Below are 20,778 nucleotides of genomic sequence, written 5' to 3'. Positions count from 1 at the left end.
AGATGGGTTAGACCGATACCGTCTCAACATCGAGACATGAAACACATCATGGATACGATCTAACTCTAATTGATAAGTAACCGGTCCCACAAGCTTCAGAATCTGGTACGACCCAATGAACCTAGGTCTCAACTTGCCCTTATAACTGAATCTCAAAACTTTCTTCTATAGAGAAACCTTAAGAAACATGAAGTCCCCCACAGAGTACTCAATATCTCTCCTCTTCAGATCCGCATAAGGCTTCTGCCTATCAGAAGAAAAGCTTATTACCTGCGGATAGAGCCAACAAAGTGTCTCCTTTAGAGTCTCTTGTATGAAGACCTATCCTCATTTGGTAGTCCCTATGTAAGCTATAGAAATCTGAAACCGTCATGGAAACACAGCTATGAATAATCTTTCCCTCCCTTGATCCCATATCAACGATTAACCCAACATCAATCTCGTCAGTGCCCCCCGCTGGTCTAAAGCCACTTAATTTACCAACAAGACTAAAGTAGGCTGCAAATAAGACAAACATATGATTCTTCATCTTCATCATTTGGCCAAATGCTGTATTTTCTTGTTTGAATATTTATTGCTTTTTGTTTTTGGTACGTACACTGTTCCAATACATATATATAGGTACGCAACAAAAATAAGAGTTTTTCTTTTTTTTTAACAAATAAAAGTAAGAGGTTGACTAAATAAATTATATTACTCAGTAAAATTTTTGTCTCACTTGTGTTTTTCAACGACTCAATTGCAAGAGCTGAACTTTTACCAATGGAGTTATTCCCCCATGAACCAAGGCCATCTAGTGCCATAGACTCGTCCATGAAGTAAGTCATTACATGAAGCTTGGATCCATTCAGCCAATTTCTTTTGTTTATTTTACTTGTGACTCGCTTATGTTGAGCTTGAGACTCAGTGTTTGGGTTGGTGAGTTGTATCGAAGCTATTTGGCTTACTACAAGACAAAGGTTTTGATGATTATGGTGTAATGGTATAAAGCAAATAGATAGTTTATTGTAACAATAGAGTTGATTTATTTAATTTTTTGTCTCTTTTAGCTTTTAAATTCGTATTGATTGTCAAATCGTCCTAAAATAGATCAAAAAATTAGCATTGATTAACTTTACTAATGTGATATCCACAAGACAAATAATTTTGAGGTGATTTAATAAATAATGTAATATGGAAGTTAGATATATCACTTATTTTCCAACATTTTCATTCCTAACTGCTCCGAGTAAAGTAACTTCCTCCCAAGTAGAATAAATCAAAGGGAATGTGTTTATCAAGCAACGACAAGGATGATCAAAGTCAATAACAAAGTTAACGTTCGAGTTTTTATTTAACCATTTATTAATAGGTAACTTCAAAAATTGGACAAGTTCAACTTCAAAGATTTATTTAACAAACTTTGCACCTAGACACTGGCAAAAGAAGAGGCATCGGTTGTTTGATGCGATGATTATTGGAAATTTTTATGATAAAAGTATTATGGATGATTTTATATTAAGAGTTAAATTGTATTTGATCAATTTTATTAAAAAATAGACAATTTAATCTTTATACGTTAGGATCAAAGGGTAAACTGAACTTTTCTATTAAAATTTCATCTATTTATACTATTAAAAATGAGTAAATTGATTTCAAGATTTTTTTTAAATTTTAAATTTTTGGTCAATTTGATGAATATTAGTAAATAATTTAAGTTTATTTTAAAATATAACTTTTCTTAATTTAAATTGATGGTAATACAAAATATTAAATTTTTAAAAATAAAACATTTATATTATATTATTTTTACTTTCTCAATTATAATAATTTTAAAATGCTACAAATTTTATAATTATAATTATGTTTTAATTGATACATACAACTTAACTAATACATTTCTTGAGATTAGAAACTACTAATACTCTATGAAATAAATTTATTACCATCAAAATAACCTATATGACGGGAAAACAAGGTATTAAGAAGTAGTGAAAATATTATTTTGAAGCAAAACATACTAGGAACTTATATATAAGGAGGGAGAAAGGATTGTATGAAACTGTAATTCCACATTATTTTTATCCTTTTCCAATAGCAGAATGACAAATCAGATTTTTCCTCCTGATTTCCAGCTTTTTCCTCCTGAAAACAAATTCAAATCCAACTAATAATGCTAAAAATCAGGAGGAAAAATCTGATTTGTCATTCTCCTATTGGAAAGGCATAAGGATGACGTGGAATCACAGTTTCATACAATTCGAGGCTCATGATATAACTTCATGAACTTTAGAGATTATCAAACTCTGGGTGTATTACATTGGCGTCTTTTCTATTTTTGAAAAATTTCATGGAAACGTATTGTTTCACAATCTTAGGTTGTCCCCATTTTTTCATAACATGAAAGTTTTTGCAAAGCAAGGAAGCAAAAAACAAGAGAACGGCTAAAGCTGAAAAGGTTCCACTGAAAAAGAATAAGCCTCGAAAGTCACTTATTGTAGGTGGGTTCACACTGTTGAAAGTATCCCTCGAATCGAAATTAGTGGTTGAACTTTTGAACCACACATTTTCAAGCATTTCAAGTCTCCCATCTTCTCTGAGTTTTGCTATTTCCCTTGATATGTCTCGAGCCAAGGTTGAACCCTTTGAAAATACCTGAAGGTTTCAAAATAAAGTTAAAACAATAGGTCTAATACACAAGCATATAAATAGTCCTCATATGTGTCGAAATTTGGATATCTCTTCACACATTTATTATCTGAATACTCACAATATCTTAAAATTTTGTATCTTGAAACATGTATTTTTTGGATTCTAACCTAAAACCTTAAATGAGACTTTTTACAAAATCTCAATGCAAAAGTCACAATTTTGCCCCTCCGAAAGATAATAACTCAAGTCCTTTTACCCTCTAGATTAAATGAAAAAAAAGTATTTTAAATTGTGTACCCTAAAATTTATAATTTTATGTTGAACCTCATCACTAAAATCTTAACTTCATTCTCACGTCCAATGGGCTTAATCGAAAAAAAAAAGGGGGCTAAACGGTAAGTCAACTCGATCCCTCCATAATCAAGTTTGCCCTAAAAGTATATGCATGTAAAACAATTAGGAGTAATTGATAACTTACAAAGCCAAAGCCATTGGTGGTACGATTGACAGGGCCGACCATAGAATAATGTGTTGAATATTTTTCTAGGAAGACGTTGATGTATGGCATCTCATCAATTATAGCAGAGAAGCCACCATTTTTACTACCTTCCGATAAAGCTTTTTCAAATTCTGCAGGTGAAGTAAGCCATTTAGAAGTTGAACTAGAATTCTGGATGTTTAGAATGCCAACAACTTCTTGGGTAACAGGACCTAATCGATGTCCTATGTTGTCCACCTTTGAGATGAACTCGATATGTTGGACCGTCAACATTGATGTCAAGGTCGCGGTGTAATTCGAACCCACTATGAACATCTCAAACACCCACAAAACAACCACGGATCTCGACAAATTGCTGGTTAATTTCTCCCCTGTAAATTCACATTTTCAAAGAAACCATCATTTAAAAAAAAATTAAGATAAATAAAACAAGTATAAACAGCTTATAGAAAAAGGCATTGAACAAATGGATTATTTTTTGGGTCTAATCATAGCTTTAATCCGTCTATTATGCTAAAATTTAAGATTTAGTCCCTCTATTTTAATGTCTAAAAACTTTTTTAATTGCTAAATGTATTTTTACTCAATCAAATCACGTGAAAATTCAGTCAACAATAGTAAAATTACGCTTCGAACAAAATAGATGTGCGAGAGTGTGCCTACATTGTGCAAAAACAAGGATGGAGAAGGAGAAGCTAATCATCCTTCCAATTTGCCCATTTGATTGCTGGGTTTGTTGCTTAGCTAATGCAGGACGTTCGATTAGCCAAATAACAAAAGTTGCTAACACATAAGCTCCCACAATTGTAAGCCAAAGTCCTGGTGTTAGTGGTTTCAAGAAAATCCACAAGTTTTGGTTGTCCTTTGGAGTTAACCGAGTAACCATCCCCACTCCTATATCGGTAAATGGCATAGTGAAATCTACGTACAAAGATCTATTTGCATTGATTGTTATGTCCCCAACAGCACCATCGTACTTCTGTTTTTGTTTATCCATAGCACAATCAGTGAAAGCAAGTGGCATAAACGAACCAGATAAAATTGTTACGAACCATACCTGGAGATATACTTGGTAGATAAGATCATTGTAAGCCTCACCGATATTTGGGTTATTATATTCGAAGGGGACAAACTCATATGACCCTTGATACTTCAAACCCGCTATTGCAGCTTCGAAAACAGCTATGCAGAAACCAGAGAAAATGGTGGTATTGGTTTGAAGATCAGGGTCCACTTTCAGCAATTGAGGGACCCGTTCGATTTTGGAACAGCAATCTTTAGGGTCTTATTAGTACTTGTTTGCATCATTCGACCTTTGGGAATGGTTGATGTCCCACCAGGCCATTGTATTGTGTTCAGGTCGTCATCAATTGTGGAGCTTGAAACTGAGATTACTGGAATTTTGGTTTGATTTCCAAACTCAGCCAAAACCTTTGTGTCTAATGTTGATTTTTGTGCACTGATCAGGATGACCTTGACTTTCGCCTTCTCCAAGAGGTTATGAGCTGGATAGGATATGTAGAGCATGATGATAATAGGTTAAAAATTTGAATCTAAATTTTTAGATTGAAATTTGAGAAAACTAGTGTTCATGGTTACTTGATTAGAAATATTGAACTTTTCAAAAGGTTCATATAATAATTAAACAAAACTGTTTGAATAGAAAACTAAACTTTCAAAATGATCAAATAAAGGTGGAGAAAATATTCAAATGAGTTTAGGGAAAAAAATTTATTTTAAAAAGTCAGTCAAATTAAAAATTGAATATTTTTGAAAGTAATCAAATGGGTTTAGAGAAAAAATTAAGTTTATTTTAAAAAATCAGTTAGATTTGAGATTTAACATTCAAGACTTGAACTCAACTTAATCTTGATCTATTTTCTAATTTAATAATATGTTATGTTTATTATATATAATAAAATTTATGTAATATGATTTAAGTATATATATATAATATTATAATTTAAATATTAAAACATATTTAAGTTGTTTATGTTTAAAATTTTAAAAAAATAAATATTATATAAAATTAGTAAATATTAAAATATTGAGAAAATAATATATATTTTTATATGTACAAATATATATAAACTTTTTAAAAAATATATTTTTATATGGCCACCTGCTTGGCCACTTAGTTCACTAAGAAGACTAAATTAGAAAGGAAAAAACCAACACCATTTTGTTAACGGTGTGTGACAAGAATAAGATAATCCCTTTCAATCTTATTAATAGAGATTTTATCATTATATATAATATTTATATTGCAGTAGTCACGTAAGAATAGGAAAGATGTATAATATATTACTAAATATATGGAAAGATATATATATATACATATATATATTCCTAAATTATGCCTAAAAGATATACAATAATTTACGATATATTTAGATATTTTTAAAAGATAGTATCTCGTAATAATATCCTAACACCCCCTTTGTAAAAATATTAGCCAACTGAACCAAGGTCTAAACATAAGAAGGTGCAATCAATTCATCCCGGATTGCATTCCAAACAAAGCGACAATTCACTTCAATTGTAATATATAATGCAAATTGACTATAAAAAAAAATTTAGGATGATGAACATCTAAACTCAATAGTAAGACTTTCAACCACTTGAGCTTACAAGTGATAGAAGTCATAAACCTAAACTTAGCCTCAACGAAAGACCGAGGCACAACATCAACCAATGTCATAAAAACCCTATAAATCACAATTAACTAACTCAAAAATACAAGTAGACAGAAAAACAAGAAAAGTTGCTGGCAAAAAAAGAAAAAAGCCCAGACAAGACCTCCAAAAGGGATTATTAAATTGAGAAGAAGATATCATAAAACAAAACAAAACAAGGAGGACAACCAACCACCGACAACAAATGTTTGATCGTCTAAATCGAGAAACAGGAATATGGTCTGGAGTAACAAATATATTCCTAAATATATGCCTAAAAGATATACGATAATATACTGTATATTTAGATATTCCTAAAATATAATATTCCATATTATTATGGGACTAATGCTAACCAATCAGGAAAATGGACTAATGCTAATCATTTCAAAATTAGACATTCTTTTGGTAAAATTGACATCTCTATCAATATTTATCATAAAACATTATTAAATTAGTGTCACATTTATTGGGGTGTTGAGTTAGTTGGAAAAACGGTTAATACACTTTTTCTTTTAAATGATAAGCAATATTGTTATGATGGTATTTTTGTATTTTCATAATTTTATATAATATTTAAATAAAATAATTAAAAATAATATATCTAAGTATCAAATATGTGGTTAATAAAACTAATGTACAACCTCGTAATTGTAAGAAAGTAGGTTTTTTAGCTATGACTTATCAAAAGAAAAATTAGGATAAGGCCCTACGAGATCCCCCTCAAAATCGGACATGAGAGTTTCCTCTCATCAGACTCAAGCAGTTACACCAAATAAAGATAAAATAAAGGAATTCTTGCTTTCAAATTCTAGAACCCCAAAAAAGGTTTGCTCTTTACTCAAGTTCCAAGAAACATTTCATTGATTTATTCTTCTTTTATAGATTTAGATTTTCTTAATTCTTTATTCAATTCAAAATTAAGACATAATAAAATCTGAAATTCTTGAGCAGTCTACTTACCCTCGAATGTTGAATCCTCTTATATTAAAATTAAAGGAGTGCCATAAGAGATTTACTTGTTTATGCACCCTTCCATTCGATCTCTTAGGTCTTACAGTACCTCGATAATTATACCATGATGCCTTTAACTTAAAGCCTAAGACTAAGTTTTTATGGAACATGCATATCAGTTTTCATGGATCATACCTTTTGTTCCACTTCCCATTCCTATTAATAGGAATAAGACTCCTACTTTTTCCGACAACAACAAAAAATCTTCGTTGTATGTGGGCTTTGTTGAGTGTAGTTATGAATTTTTCAATCAATCTGTCTATTCAGCAAATAAATGGAAGTTCTATCTATCAATATGTATGGTCTTGGACCATCAATAATGATTTTTTCTTTCGAGTTTAATTGGCTACTTTATTGATTCACTTACCCCTATTATGTCAATATTAATCACTACGGTTGGAATTTTTGTTCTTATTTATAGTGACAATTATATGTCTCATGATCAAGAATATTTGAGATTTTTTGCTTATATGAGTTTGTTCAATACTTCAATGTTGGGATTAGTTACTAGTTCGAATTTGATGCAAATTTATATTTGTTGGGAATTAGTTGGAATGTGTTCTTATCTATTAATATGTTTTAGGTTCACACAACCCGCTGCGGCAAACGCTTGTCAAAAAGCGTTTGTAACTAATCGGATAGGCATTTTAGTTTATTATTAGGGATCTCATATTTTTATTGGATAACCAGAAGTTTCGAATTTCAAAATTTGTAAGTTATTTATCACTTCATCTATAATTATTATTGAACAATTTTTAAATTTTTTTTTATAAAATATCCACGTTATAAGTGGGATATAATTTAATTTTATATCTAACTTATTACAAAAAATAGATACTAAGGATCTTATCTGTCCATTTTATTTTATAGAGATTAATCTTTTCCAAATTTATTATTGCGTCTCTCAACAAATTCGTATTTAATTTCATATGATTTATTATTGCACTCAATATTTATTAATAATGATAAATTAACTTCAAATAGCTTACTTACCGTCAGATGAAGAATGTAAAGGGTTCCCTTTGGAGTCTATTGTATGAAGAGCTATCCTCATTTGATTGTCCCTACGAAAGCTATTGAAATCGGAAATCGCCATGGAAACAAAGCTATATATAAGCTTTCCTTCTATCAACGATTAACCCGACACCAACCTCGCCACCACCAGCCGGTCTAAGGCCACCAACTTGGCCACTTAGTTCACCGAGAAGACTAAAGTAGAAAGCAAAAAACAGCAACATTTTGTTTTTGGTACGTAATCCGATTTAATTTCCCATATGTAACCTAACTGGTGATATGTATATATATATACGTATATCCCAAGCTCTCAACCCCTCGGCAGCCAATCATCTACTAATAAACCATCTCAGCATCCACTAGGCCCTTACCTAAATGACACCATCATCGCAGCTTCTTATTGATTAGAATTACATGTTTTTAACTTAAAAGAAAGATAAATATTTTGTCTCCAATCAAAATGATAAAACTTTTTATTTTAATTGACGAAGCTACAATGCAATTTTGTATATGGCACTTATTTCCAACAATTTTCATTCTCAACTGCTCCGTTCAAAGTAATTTCCACCAGGTAAAATAAATTTAAAGGGGAAGCACACGACAAACAATAAAGATGATTAAAATTGAGATTTAAGTTTAATTTATTTACCAGGTCAGGTCAATAACAAAGTCAAGTTTTTTATCCAATGATTTATTAAACAAATTGAACTTCAAAGATGAAATTAACTGGAATTTGAGCCTTTGTAATAAAAATGCAGTAAAATGAGTTATCCTATGGTTCTTTGTAATTTAATAAAATAGAGTTTGTTAGCCATAGCCGGCCATGAGATAAGGATTGGAGATCGGTTTTAGTATATAATTATTGACAAATATTAGTATGAATTGATAATATATATTGTATTATTAAAGAGTTGATGTTAATTTGAATCTACGAAATGAATCAAACGACAATATTAAAATGTGCAACCACAAATCCCAAATATGAACTGATAGAGAAAATCGATATATATATATAATCATTTATTTTATTTTAAGAATAATAGTATATTAGAAACTTTGCACCCAGACACTAGGAAGGGAAGATGCATCCGTCCCTTGAAGTGATAATAATGAAATTATTTGATTAATTTACTTCGGTGATACATAGGAGAGGTATAAATTTTATCTTAGAAATCTTAGTTTTGAGGCTATAAATAATCATAACATAAATTGCATTTTAACTTTTATGAAAATATATAATTTAATTTTCATCTTTAAGTTTTTAACTTTACCCTCGATTTTGTCTCCATTCAAATTGATGTAACTTTTATTTTGAATTGTTTAAATTTATATATATATATATATTGGATATAATGCTTAAAGCCACCCATAACCCTATTGAAAAAATTACTTTTATGGGAACTTTGAGGCATATTCTCAATAGGTATAGGTAGAGAGTTGAATTATAAAATTATGGTTTCATATTCTACTCCATGAGACCTTTACAATATCATATGTTCAAAATGGTTGAATGGTACGTGAACGAGAAATTGATGCTCAAAGTAAACTACTTGGAAATATTGTTGAGGAAAAGTAAAGGCTCAGATCCCACATTAGTTAGATACCAAGTGTGAGATGTGTTTATATATGAGAACTCTCTCAAAAGATATTTGAATGTCTAATCTTGTAACATTGCCTCGCACACAAGGGGGGTATAGGTCCAAACTTGACGGGGTTGGGACATACTCTCACGACATGGGTGATGCGAAATGTTTGGACCCAAATGGTTTTGTAGATATTTAGCCCAAACACGAATTTATTTTCCTCAACAGAAAAAATCTACATATATATGGAAACTTATTGATTTGATTCCACTAAATTTGATTAAAATTTTAAATCAAATTGATTCAATGGTAAAATTAATGGATATTTTTTTTTCAAAATTCCAACAGTCTCCATGCCTATAAAAGGTCATGATTTCTGAAGGGTTTTTACGCCCTCAAACTCTTTGATAATTTCTCTTGCCGAAACTATGTTCCTCTCAAAACTCTTTCTTTCTTCCTTCGTATTTTCAAACATTCCGGTGAAAGAAAAAGGCATTGTTCATTTGTTGATTGTTGTAGAGGTGCTGCTACATTGATCACTGTTGTTGTTGTATGTTACTCTAAGTACCGTAGGAGCGACTGAATTTGTTTTGAGGAAACTGTATTTCACGAGACTCATCATTTCGTAAAATCTCGATTCTCCTTTATTTCAACTGTTTATTATGGTTTTATTTGATTTTCGTATTTGATAAATTTATATTTTATTTCACATGTGTTTATTTATAATTAATTTATTTTGTTAGCTAAGGTGTTTTATCTAAGAAACCCCTCCTCAACCCTTAAATAAGGATAAAGGCGAGCATTAGCGTGTTCAACCCCTCGTCCTCTTGTACTAGCAACAATGTGGATACCAACCGAATTAATATTCAATCATTTTTTTCTTTATATGTTAATTGTCGAAACTATTTTTTTGAAAACGGGAATCGACTTTGTTTGAAAGCGAAGATTAAAACGGGAGCCGCCACCGATCTTTATTAGGTGTGATCGGATCACCCTTATTTTAATAAAACATTTTAATTTACTAAAACGGTGTTTTTGGTCTACGAAACTCGAGAGAACGGGTTTGAGAGTCGGTTACGTGCGAGGAAGGATTAGCACCCTTGTCACGCCCAAAATTGGTACCGAATTGATTAGTTAGTGCCTTAATATCGAAAGTTGAAAATTGGGAATAGATTTAAAATACGATCCCTTTTTTGTTAACTTCAATTTTAAAAAAACACTTGAATTAGATCAAAACGATTGCTAAAGATTTCCTCGTCTCGAGATATCGGAGTATCACATCCCGTAAGTTAGGACACGATACCATGAACTCCCGAGCGAAAGTTTGTCTTTAATTTCAATTGGAATTCCATGTATTTTAAAACTCGAAAGGATATTTGGCTATTTAGAATCAACGAGAAAACCGAAACCCCGTAAGTTAGGGCACAATTCCTCAATGTTCCAAAATGCAAAACATTGCCTTATTTAGAAAATTTTCTTTTTGAAATATAGCGAGTATAATGTTTAACAAAGTACGTTATTCGTTTGGATTAAAAATAAAGCAATTTATTGGATGAATGTAACGAGGCTTGATTCATGGGGCGATGATATGAAATAAAAGTATAGTGCGACATGAAACGATGATACATGAATAAAAAAATTACACAAGTGAATGACAATAATATGAAAATACAAATAAACGAATCATAGTACATGCAATGGCAATAATCTCACAACATGCATCATTTAAATACTAACATTAATAATTAAAGACCAATGAATTAAATAATATATATAACAATTTAAAAAAATTATAAAGCAAATTAAAATAAATAAAATGTAAAACAAATTTTAAATTGATAATAAATGAATTTAAAATAAATAATGTGAAAAAGAAATTTAATATCAACAATGTACAAAACAATTTAAAAATAGAGTATATGTAAAAGAAATTTTAAAATAGGTAATATACAAGATATCAAAGAAATAACTAGTATATATAAAAAAAATAGATATAACAATTTGAAATTGATAATATATATAAAATTTTAAAGTAAATAATAAAACAATTTAAAATGAATAATACATAAAGCGAGTTTAAAATAAATAATGTAAAAGAATTTTAAAATCTATATTACACAAAGCAAATTAAAAAAGGATTCATATGAGTAATTTTAAAATAGATAATATATATATACATATACAAAAGTGTAAAATAAATAATATATAAAAAACCTAAAGTAAATAATAATAAAACCATTTTTAAATAAATAAAAAGAGTTTAACATAAGATATATAAAACAATTTTAAAATAAATAATATATAAGTCAATTTTAAAAATAATAAATAAGAATCTAAAGTAAAAGAGAGATTTAAAGAAACAATATACAAAACAGTTTTTTTAATAATATGTGTATAAAAACGATTTGAAATGCTATATAGATAATATATGAAAAGAGCCAAAATATATATAATATATACAAAACAGTTTAGAATACATAATGTAAAAGAAACAATTTGAAACGAGTAATAACACAATTTTAAATAATCAACATATTAAAACAAGTTAAGATAAATAATACACATAAACAATCTAAAGTAAACAGCCTATAAAATATTTAAAATAACATATAAAACATTTTAAAATAAATAAATAAATAAATGAAATAAAGGATTCAGGACATGATTGAAAATGGATTAGAATTCGGGGTACCAATTACAAATAAAAAAGGGAAGGCCACCAGGGACTAAATCAAAACGCGCTTAAATTCACAAGGACAAAATGGGGTAATATTCCAAGTCCTAATGCGCTGCATTTTAATTGTCCAAGCCATGGATCGAATTGGAAATAGAATAAAATAATAGGGCGAGATTTTAAAAAAGAAAAAAACAAAATGGGACTAAATAAAGGGACAGAAAATGGCGGAGGGACCAAAGTGGATATTTTACCACTTAAAAGAAACGCACGGACCCCCTGGAGCGGGTCGGGTCGTGCACAGGCACACTACAAACGATGCCGTTTCGGCATTAGACACCTAGGTGCAAAACGGCACTGTTTTGCCCTTAATATTTAAGTCAGTTCTTTTTTTCATTTGCTTCCCTTTTTTAAAAAAAAAATTCAGAGGATACCCTTCTTTCCATTTTCTTTTCTTTGCTAGGGTTAGGAGAACCCTTCATTGCCACCGTCATGATCGTCGCACCACCACTATTCCCGATGGCCGACGATGTGAGAAGATAAGCTCGTTTAGCCCCATTTTGACCAGATTTAGAGGTCTAGCCTCTTATTTGTGACAAAAAAACCAAATAAAAGAGGACTTTTCGGTCCTTCTACCTAGTCGACGCAGCCATCAAAGCCAAGGCCAAACCTTAAAAGGTTTTGAGGCCCTCGGCGACGGTGAAACACCCTCGGCGACGGAGGGGCATGAGGCTACTCAGGTTAGTTTATTTCTTCTCCCTTTTTTTATTTTGAAAGATTTGTGTCATAAAAATAAAATAAAATAAAATAAAATAAGCAAAAAAATGAAAATAGATAGTGAAAAGATCAACTTTTTCGAAACTTCTGTTCTGTTTTTTGATTAATGGTGTTGCAAGATCAAGGTTGCAAGATCGGTGAATCCACAAACCTTATCTCCCTGAAATTGCAATGGAGTAGGTTGAAGTTACTAGTCTTATCTCCCTGAAGTTGCAGTGGAGCAGATTGAAGTTACAAATCACAAACCTTATCTCCCTGAAGTTGCAGTGGAGTAGGTTGAAGTTACTAGTCTTATCTCCCTGAAGTTGCAGTGGGGCAAACTACAAATAGAAGATCTTATCTCTCTAAAGTTACAGTAGAGTAGATCAAAGCTACAGATTACAAATCTTATCTCCCTGAAGTTGCAGTAGAGTAGGTTGAAGTTACTAGTCTTATCTCCCTGAAGTTGCAGTGGAGCAGATTAAAGTTACAAATCACAAACCTTATCTCCCTGAAGTTGCAGTGGAGCAGACTGAAGTTACAAATACCAAACCTTATCTCCCTGAAGTTGCACTGGAGTAGGTTGAATTTACTAGTCTTATCCCCCTGAAGTTGCAGTGGGGCAGACTACAAATAGCAGATCTTATCTCTCTGAAGTTACAGTAGAGTAAATCAAAGCTACAGATTACAAATGTTATCTCCCTGAAGTTGCAGTGGAGTAGGTTGAAGTCACTAGTCTTATCTCCCTGAAGTTGCAACGGAGCAGATCAAATACGGCGTATCTTATTTTCCTAAAGTTGCAGCGAAGCAGATTGAAACCACCAGCCTTATCTCCCTGAAGTTGCAATGGAGCAGGTTGAAGTTACAAGTCTTATCTCCCTGAAGTTGCAGTGGAGTAGACTCAAGATAGCAAATCTTATCTCTCTAAAGTTGCAGTAAAGCAGATTAAAGCTATAAATCCTATACCTTTGAAGTTGCAGCAGGTCGGATCAAATCTTGTAACACCCCTAACCCGTATCCGCAGCCAGAACAAGGTTTCGGAGCATTACTACCATTTGCAGATAACTTCAAAAAAATTAAAATACTTACCGATTCAATGATCATATAAAATAAATATATTACCCTTCAATCAACAGTTTGGTACTTGTATAAGCATCAAACAACAACATTGTTAGTATACTTGCTCATATCTCATATAAATTCAACATTGATATATCTATTTTCTCGACATGTCGCACTTTAGTTTAATAATAGTCTCAACTTACGTAATTTCCTTGTATCAACATATCAAAGATAATCATATATGTACATGTCATGAAACATATCATGCTCTTACCGTTTCTTTACAAGCATATATCATTCATTTCATTATATCAATATTTTATGCTCCATCATTTTCATATATTTTATGTATATTTATTCTGGTAATAGCTTATATCAAACTTAACATAAATTATATTCCATGTACTTATACTTATTTCGTTTATCCATTTTCATAATTATTTCATACAACGCTTTTGTACATATATTTCCATATGACCAGTTCTTGTAAACATTTCACACAACCATTTCATATAACCATTCTTCATCTGATACATTTTACCTGAATATCAATTGTTCAACAGATGTTATAGCGTCTCCCATCCACGGTCTTATTTATCTTTGACGTGATGCCATAGTGTTTTTCAACTATGGTCTTACTCATTTTCTGTCATGTTGCCATGGTATCTTTCAACCATGGTCTTATTCTTTTCATGTCACGTTGCCATGTTATCTTTCAACCATGGTCTTACACATCTCATATCAGGTTGCCATGGTATCTTTCAACCATGGTCTTACACATCTCATATCAGGTTGCCATGGTATCTTTCAACCACGGTCTTACACATTTCATATCAGGTTGCCATGGTATCTTTCAACCATGGTCTTACACACAGGTTGCCATGGTATCTTTCAATTAGGTTGCCATGGTATCTTTCAACCATGGCCTTCCACACAGGTTGCCATGGTATCTTTCAACCATGGTCTTACACATTTCATATCAGGTTGCCATGGTATCTTTCAACCATGGTCTTACACACAGGTTGCCATGGTATCTTTCAACCATGGTCTTACACATTTCATATCAGAGAGCACACTCCCGCGAACCTCATCCTTACATTGGGATTACCAGTCCAGGCTAAATCCCCTGTAATATAAACTCATAGAGTATTGTCGGGATTACCAGTCCAGGCTAAATCCCCTGCAACGACAATTACTCTAATGAGCGTGGATCTGAATTACCAGTCCAGGCTAAATTCAGACCCTAATTCGGATTACCCATCCGGGCTAAATCCATTTTACACATATTCTTCGAGAGGGCTATATCAAGATAGGATCACCCGTCCGAGCTAGATCCTTTTTACCGTCAATTCCTTTTCAGAGATCCATCGAATTTTCCTTTCATTCAACCGGGATTTCTTCCCATTTTATCAAATATATCAATGTTTCATAAATTTTCATATAATGAACATTCAAATCATATTCACATCAATAACATACAATCTCAAGCATTTAAGAATATAATTCAAGTTACACGAACTTACCCATTGCTTGTTTGTGTTTATAATTTCATTAATCTGATATCTTTTCTTTTCCACAATCAAGTCTCATATTTGAGTCGTCCGGATCTTTATAAATAAATTTGGTTGTCATTTTCATTCATTTCATATTCTAATGCATTTAATTAATGCTCTAGGTAAAATTACCATTTTGCCCCTAAACTTTTAATTAATGACGATTTCATCCTTAGGGTCAGGAAAATAAAGTTCTTGCAGTTTAATCCTTATTTCCAGCTATTATTCTCATATATATTGATAACAATCCATGAATTCTATAAAATATCAGAATTTTTCATAATTTCAACACTTTTCAATTTAATCCCAAAAACATGTTTTCCCTCGATCTTAAACTAAATTAATAATTTCATTCAATTTTGTAATTTAAATAATAAAATAATCCATTTCATGCAATTTGGTCATTTCTGACATGTTTACAAAATTGCCTATAAAGTTTTACTTTTATTCAATTTAGTCCCTGAGCCTAAAATATGCAAATTAGCCATGCTAGATGAATATTCATACATATTTTTCCTTCTCCTCCTCTCCATTCCACATCCTTAATGTAGATAACACACTTGTAAGTAACATTATCCATAATTTTTATTATTTACTTTTATGAATATTCAAGCTGTCTATCTGCATCATAATCACTAAATTATTTATATCTGGATCTATAGAACTCCAAATTAATATCAGAAAATTTTCCCTGAATCTAGACTCATATATATTCTTACCATAAAAATTTCAGAATTTTTGGTTTAGCCAATAAGTACAGTTTATTCTTTAAAGTTACCCCTGTTCTACTGTCTGACAGTTCTGACCCTTCTTCACCAAAAATTAATTATCTCCTCATACAGGATTCAAATGATGTTCTTATTTGTTTCTATTAAAAATATACTCATTCAGGATTTTATACATATAAATTTAAGCCCCTAATTATTTTTATTCAAATTTTTATGATTTTTCAAAGTCAGAACAGGGGAACCCGAATTCATTCTGACCTTGTCTCACAAAATTCATTATATCTCAAAATTTACAAATTCATTGCTTAAACTATTTCTTATATGAGAAACTAGACTCAATAAGATTTAATTTCATATCGTTTTTCATCTTCTAATTCAATTTCTACAATTTATGGTGATTTTTCAAAGTTAGTCTACTGCTGCTGTCTAAACTGTTTTTGTGCAAGCTATTAATTACCATGTTATAACACCCTTATGTTCTTTTTCTACACCATTTCTCATCACTTTATCTTATTTCCTCTTCACTAACATATCAAAAACATAGGACCTTATGTAAGAAAACTCTACTATAACATTATTTCCATGCTTTGTCAATAATAACAAACTTAAAAACATATTGAAATCTTGATATACTTACCTTGTTCTATTGATACTAATCTTTAACTTGATTTTCTCTCTCCTCCAGCTTCTATTTCTTGAATCCAACTTGATATTCTAACTCCCCATGTTCTCCTTAACATTTTTGTCTCTTGGTAGCTATGGAATTTCATTTGATTTTTGGGTGAAAATGGTGAATTTTTGATAAAAAGACCAAATTGTAAAGAAAGCAAAACTTTCTTTATTCCTCTCTTTCTCTCACGTTAGTGCATGGGAAAATATGGATGAGAATTTCTCATCTTTCTTTCTTTATATACTAATAAAATAATAATAAAATATCTTATTAAAATATTAATAAAATAATATTTACCTAATTAAATAATTATAAAATATCAAAATATCTCTAGCATCATTATTACTTTCTAGATTTCTCTCTCTTCCAATGGACCATTTTGCCCTTCATTATCTTTTAAAATTCCATCCTTGAGTCATCATTTAATTTGGTAAAATTGCAATTTAGTCCCTCATAGTTCTTCATCTATTCAATTTGGTCCTAATTCATCCATTTTCCTTAGTTTCTAGAGCATTCCACTCTTAAATTATTTACACTATTGGTCCTTCAACTTTTTCATATTTACACTTTAACCCCTCAAATTTTGAATATTTACTCTTGTACAATAAAACTTTTCTCACTTTTACAATTTAGTCCTTTCTTGAATTAATATATCATAATATACTTCTCAATATTGACATAACTCAAAATTTCCCTTTTTGTCACTTTATTTCCTTATTTTACTATATCAAGGATAATATCTTACTGTAAAAATTTTCAGAGTATTACATTTCTCTCCCCCTTAAAATAAATTTCGTCCTCGAAATTTCGTTGTTCTCTTTTGATCATGAATTTCATTACTTCTGTAGTTCTATAGTTTCTTTCAATACATATTTACCCAGTTTATCATTTATATCCATTCTCTATCCTTTCATCTCACAATTTATTTTCAATACAATATTTCACATTTGCCTTTCAGAGCTTCTACCAACAGAAATGGAAAATAATATCATATGAATCTTATTATCAAGTGGTCTATCACATATATTGGCTTAGAAAACCAAAGAAAGATAGAGTAGTACCACTTGTGAATTAATCAGACTTGCGATAATTTCTGTCTATTAGCATATTTATCCAACCTTTCCATATATTGATTATAGCATCCAAACATGAACAGTTCCATATGCCTCTGAAAATATCAGTATATATATAAGATACCCATATAAAATCCCAAAAAATATTTACTATAATATACCCAGTTATAATGGCTATATTCAAATATTTTTGCAATTTATTCACCAATCTATTGACTAGTATAGTCATCAATAATTTCACATTATTTACTTCACTAAAAAAAACTAATTCGGAAGAAATTTTCAGTTAACTATTCTGTAAATACCATATTTAAATAAATCGATTTTCCCATAAATATCTTCTTTCTTTAACAGTGATGTTGTATATCTCAACTAGTTTAAGAAAAATATGATATCTCTATTCAGAACCCATCTTTACTTATTAACTCATTCTCAATTCCGACTGCATTATCAATTGTTCAACCATTGAGCTTTTCACTTTCCGCTTCTGAACTTAATCAATAGAAATCTCATGACTTTCATTGCATATAACTGTATTAGTAAAGGGGTATAGATCGTAAAGCCTCATAATTTAATTGTCATGTATTTACTCATATAACATTTATCATTCTCAAGTACTATAAAACATTTATCTGTACTTTTACGAGTTCTGCTTCATCATAATTAATATTTTTACTCAGAGATAATCCTTTTCCTCATAACGAAAATTGTTTACTTTTTACTTAGCAGAGGCCCAGTAGACTAGATAGAACACTTCGAATATACGAGACTTATACAGAGGTGCGTTATTATGCACTATTAAACAGAGAACACTGAAGTGCTATATAGAGAGTACGAATGTGCTGAATGTGCTAATAATCAGAGAGCACTAACGTGCTAGTAATCAGAGAGCATGCTGAGGTCTCTTAATATCCTAATAGTTCTAATCTTGTCTACTTGGGCAAATTATTTCATGCACGCATATCACTTTTACACCTTTCGCTTAATGCTTTTACATGCTTTACAATTTAATCCTTGTACCAATAATCCGTTTATTTATGTCTTCTCTACCTTTAATACATGTAATATTTTTCAAAATTCACTATTCATCCATAATTTACTAATAATCATTATCATGTACTTCATATACCACTTTTATATATTTTGTAATTTAGTCATCAGCACAATATTTCGTGTAACAATATAATTTACTTTTAATAATACACATAACATTCATCATCGACATGTATTTATTCATACCTTTATGAATTCCGATTCATTCTAATCAACTTTGTACTCATATACCTGCATATCGTTTTTAGCATTATCAGAATTATCTTGGGATAGAAAGCATCTCATTTTATAAGTAAAACAAATCTCATCAGAGTCGGGAGATATCATACTATCACATATTATAATGACATGTGTTTTTAGACTTCACATATATTACGTTTAGTCCGAGAACCGACTAAACTGTAGCTCTGATACCACTAAGTGTAACACCCCTAACCCGTATCCGCTGCCAGAACAGGGTTTCGGAGCATTACTACCATTTGCAGATAACTTCAAAAAAATTAAAATACTTACCGATTCAATGCATCATATAAAATAAATATATTACCATTCAATCACAGTTTGGTACTTGTATAAGCATCAAACAACAACATTGTTAGTATACTTGCTCATATCTCATATAAATTCAACATTGATATATCTATTTTCTCGACATGTCGCACTTTAGTTCAATAATAGTCTCAACTTACATAATTTCATTGTATCAACATATCAAAGATAATCATATATGTACATGTCATGAAACATATCATGCTCTTACCGTTTCTTCACAAGCATATATCATTCATTTCATTATATCAATATTTTATGCCCATCATTTCCATATATTTTATGTATATTTATTCTGGTAATAGCTTATATCAAACTTAACATAAATTATATTCCATGTACTTATACTTAATTTCGTTTATCCATTTTCATAATTATTTCATACAATGCTTTTGTACATATATTTCCATATGACCAGTACTTGTAAACATTTCACACAACCATTTCATATAACCATTCTTCATCTGATACATTTTACCTGAATATCAATTGTTCAACAGATGTTATAGCGTCTCCCATCTACGGTCTTATTTATCTTTGACGTGATGCCATAGTGTCTTTCAACTATGGTCTTACTCATTTTCTGTCATGTTGCCATGGTATTTTTCAACCATGGTCTTATTCTTTTCATGTCACGCTGCCATGGTATCTTTCAACCATGGTCTTACATATCTCATATCAGGTTGCCATGGTATCTTTCAACCATGGTCTTACACATCTCATATCAGGTTGCCATGGTATCTTTCAACCATGGTCTTACACATCTCATATCAGGTTGCCATGGTATCTTTCAACCATGGTCTTACACATCTCATATCAGGTTGCCATGGTATCTTTCAACCATGGTCTTACACATTTCATATCAGGTTGCCATGGTATCTTTCAACCATTATCTTACACATTTCATATTAGGTTGCCATGGTATCTTTCAACCATGGTCTTACACACAGGTTGCCATGGCATCTTTCGACCATGGTCTTACACATTTCATATCAGGTTGCCATGGTATCTTTCAACCATGGTCTTACACACAGGTTGCCATGGTATCTTTCAACCATGGTCTTACACATTTCATATCAGAGAGCACACTCCCGCGAACCTCATCATTACAGTGGGATTACCAGTCCAGGCTAAATCCCCTGTAATATAAACTCATGGAGTATTATCGGGATTACCAGTCCAGGCTAAATCCCCTGCAACGACAATTACTCTAATGAGCGTGGATCTGAATTACCAGTCCAGGC

General features: G+C 31.0%; 1 protein-coding gene across 1 annotated transcript; it reads right to left on the bottom strand.

Annotated features, from left to right (window-relative positions):
- Window positions 1-2,268: 2,268 nt before the first annotated feature.
- On the bottom strand, window positions 2,269-7,915 carry LOC107941905 (glutamate receptor 1.4). Its single transcript, XM_041118178.1, has 5 exons — window positions 7,813-7,915; window positions 4,426-4,635; window positions 3,794-4,312; window positions 3,110-3,501; window positions 2,269-2,634 (listed from the first exon to the last, which is right to left on the bottom strand). The coding sequence occupies exons 1-5, from the start codon at window positions 7,913-7,915 to the stop codon at window positions 2,269-2,271; spliced, it is 1,590 nt and encodes a 529-aa protein (XP_040974112.1).
- Between the last annotated feature and the right edge of the window lie 12,863 nt (window positions 7,916-20,778).

The sequence above is a fragment of the Gossypium hirsutum genome, chromosome A07, assembly GCF_007990345.1.
Source record: "Gossypium hirsutum isolate 1008001.06 chromosome A07, Gossypium_hirsutum_v2.1, whole genome shotgun sequence".
Classification (NCBI taxonomy): Eukaryota; Viridiplantae; Streptophyta; class Magnoliopsida; order Malvales; family Malvaceae; genus Gossypium; species Gossypium hirsutum.
Note: the sequence above shows the minus strand (reverse complement) of the source record. Positions and strands in the feature narration are given on the sequence as shown.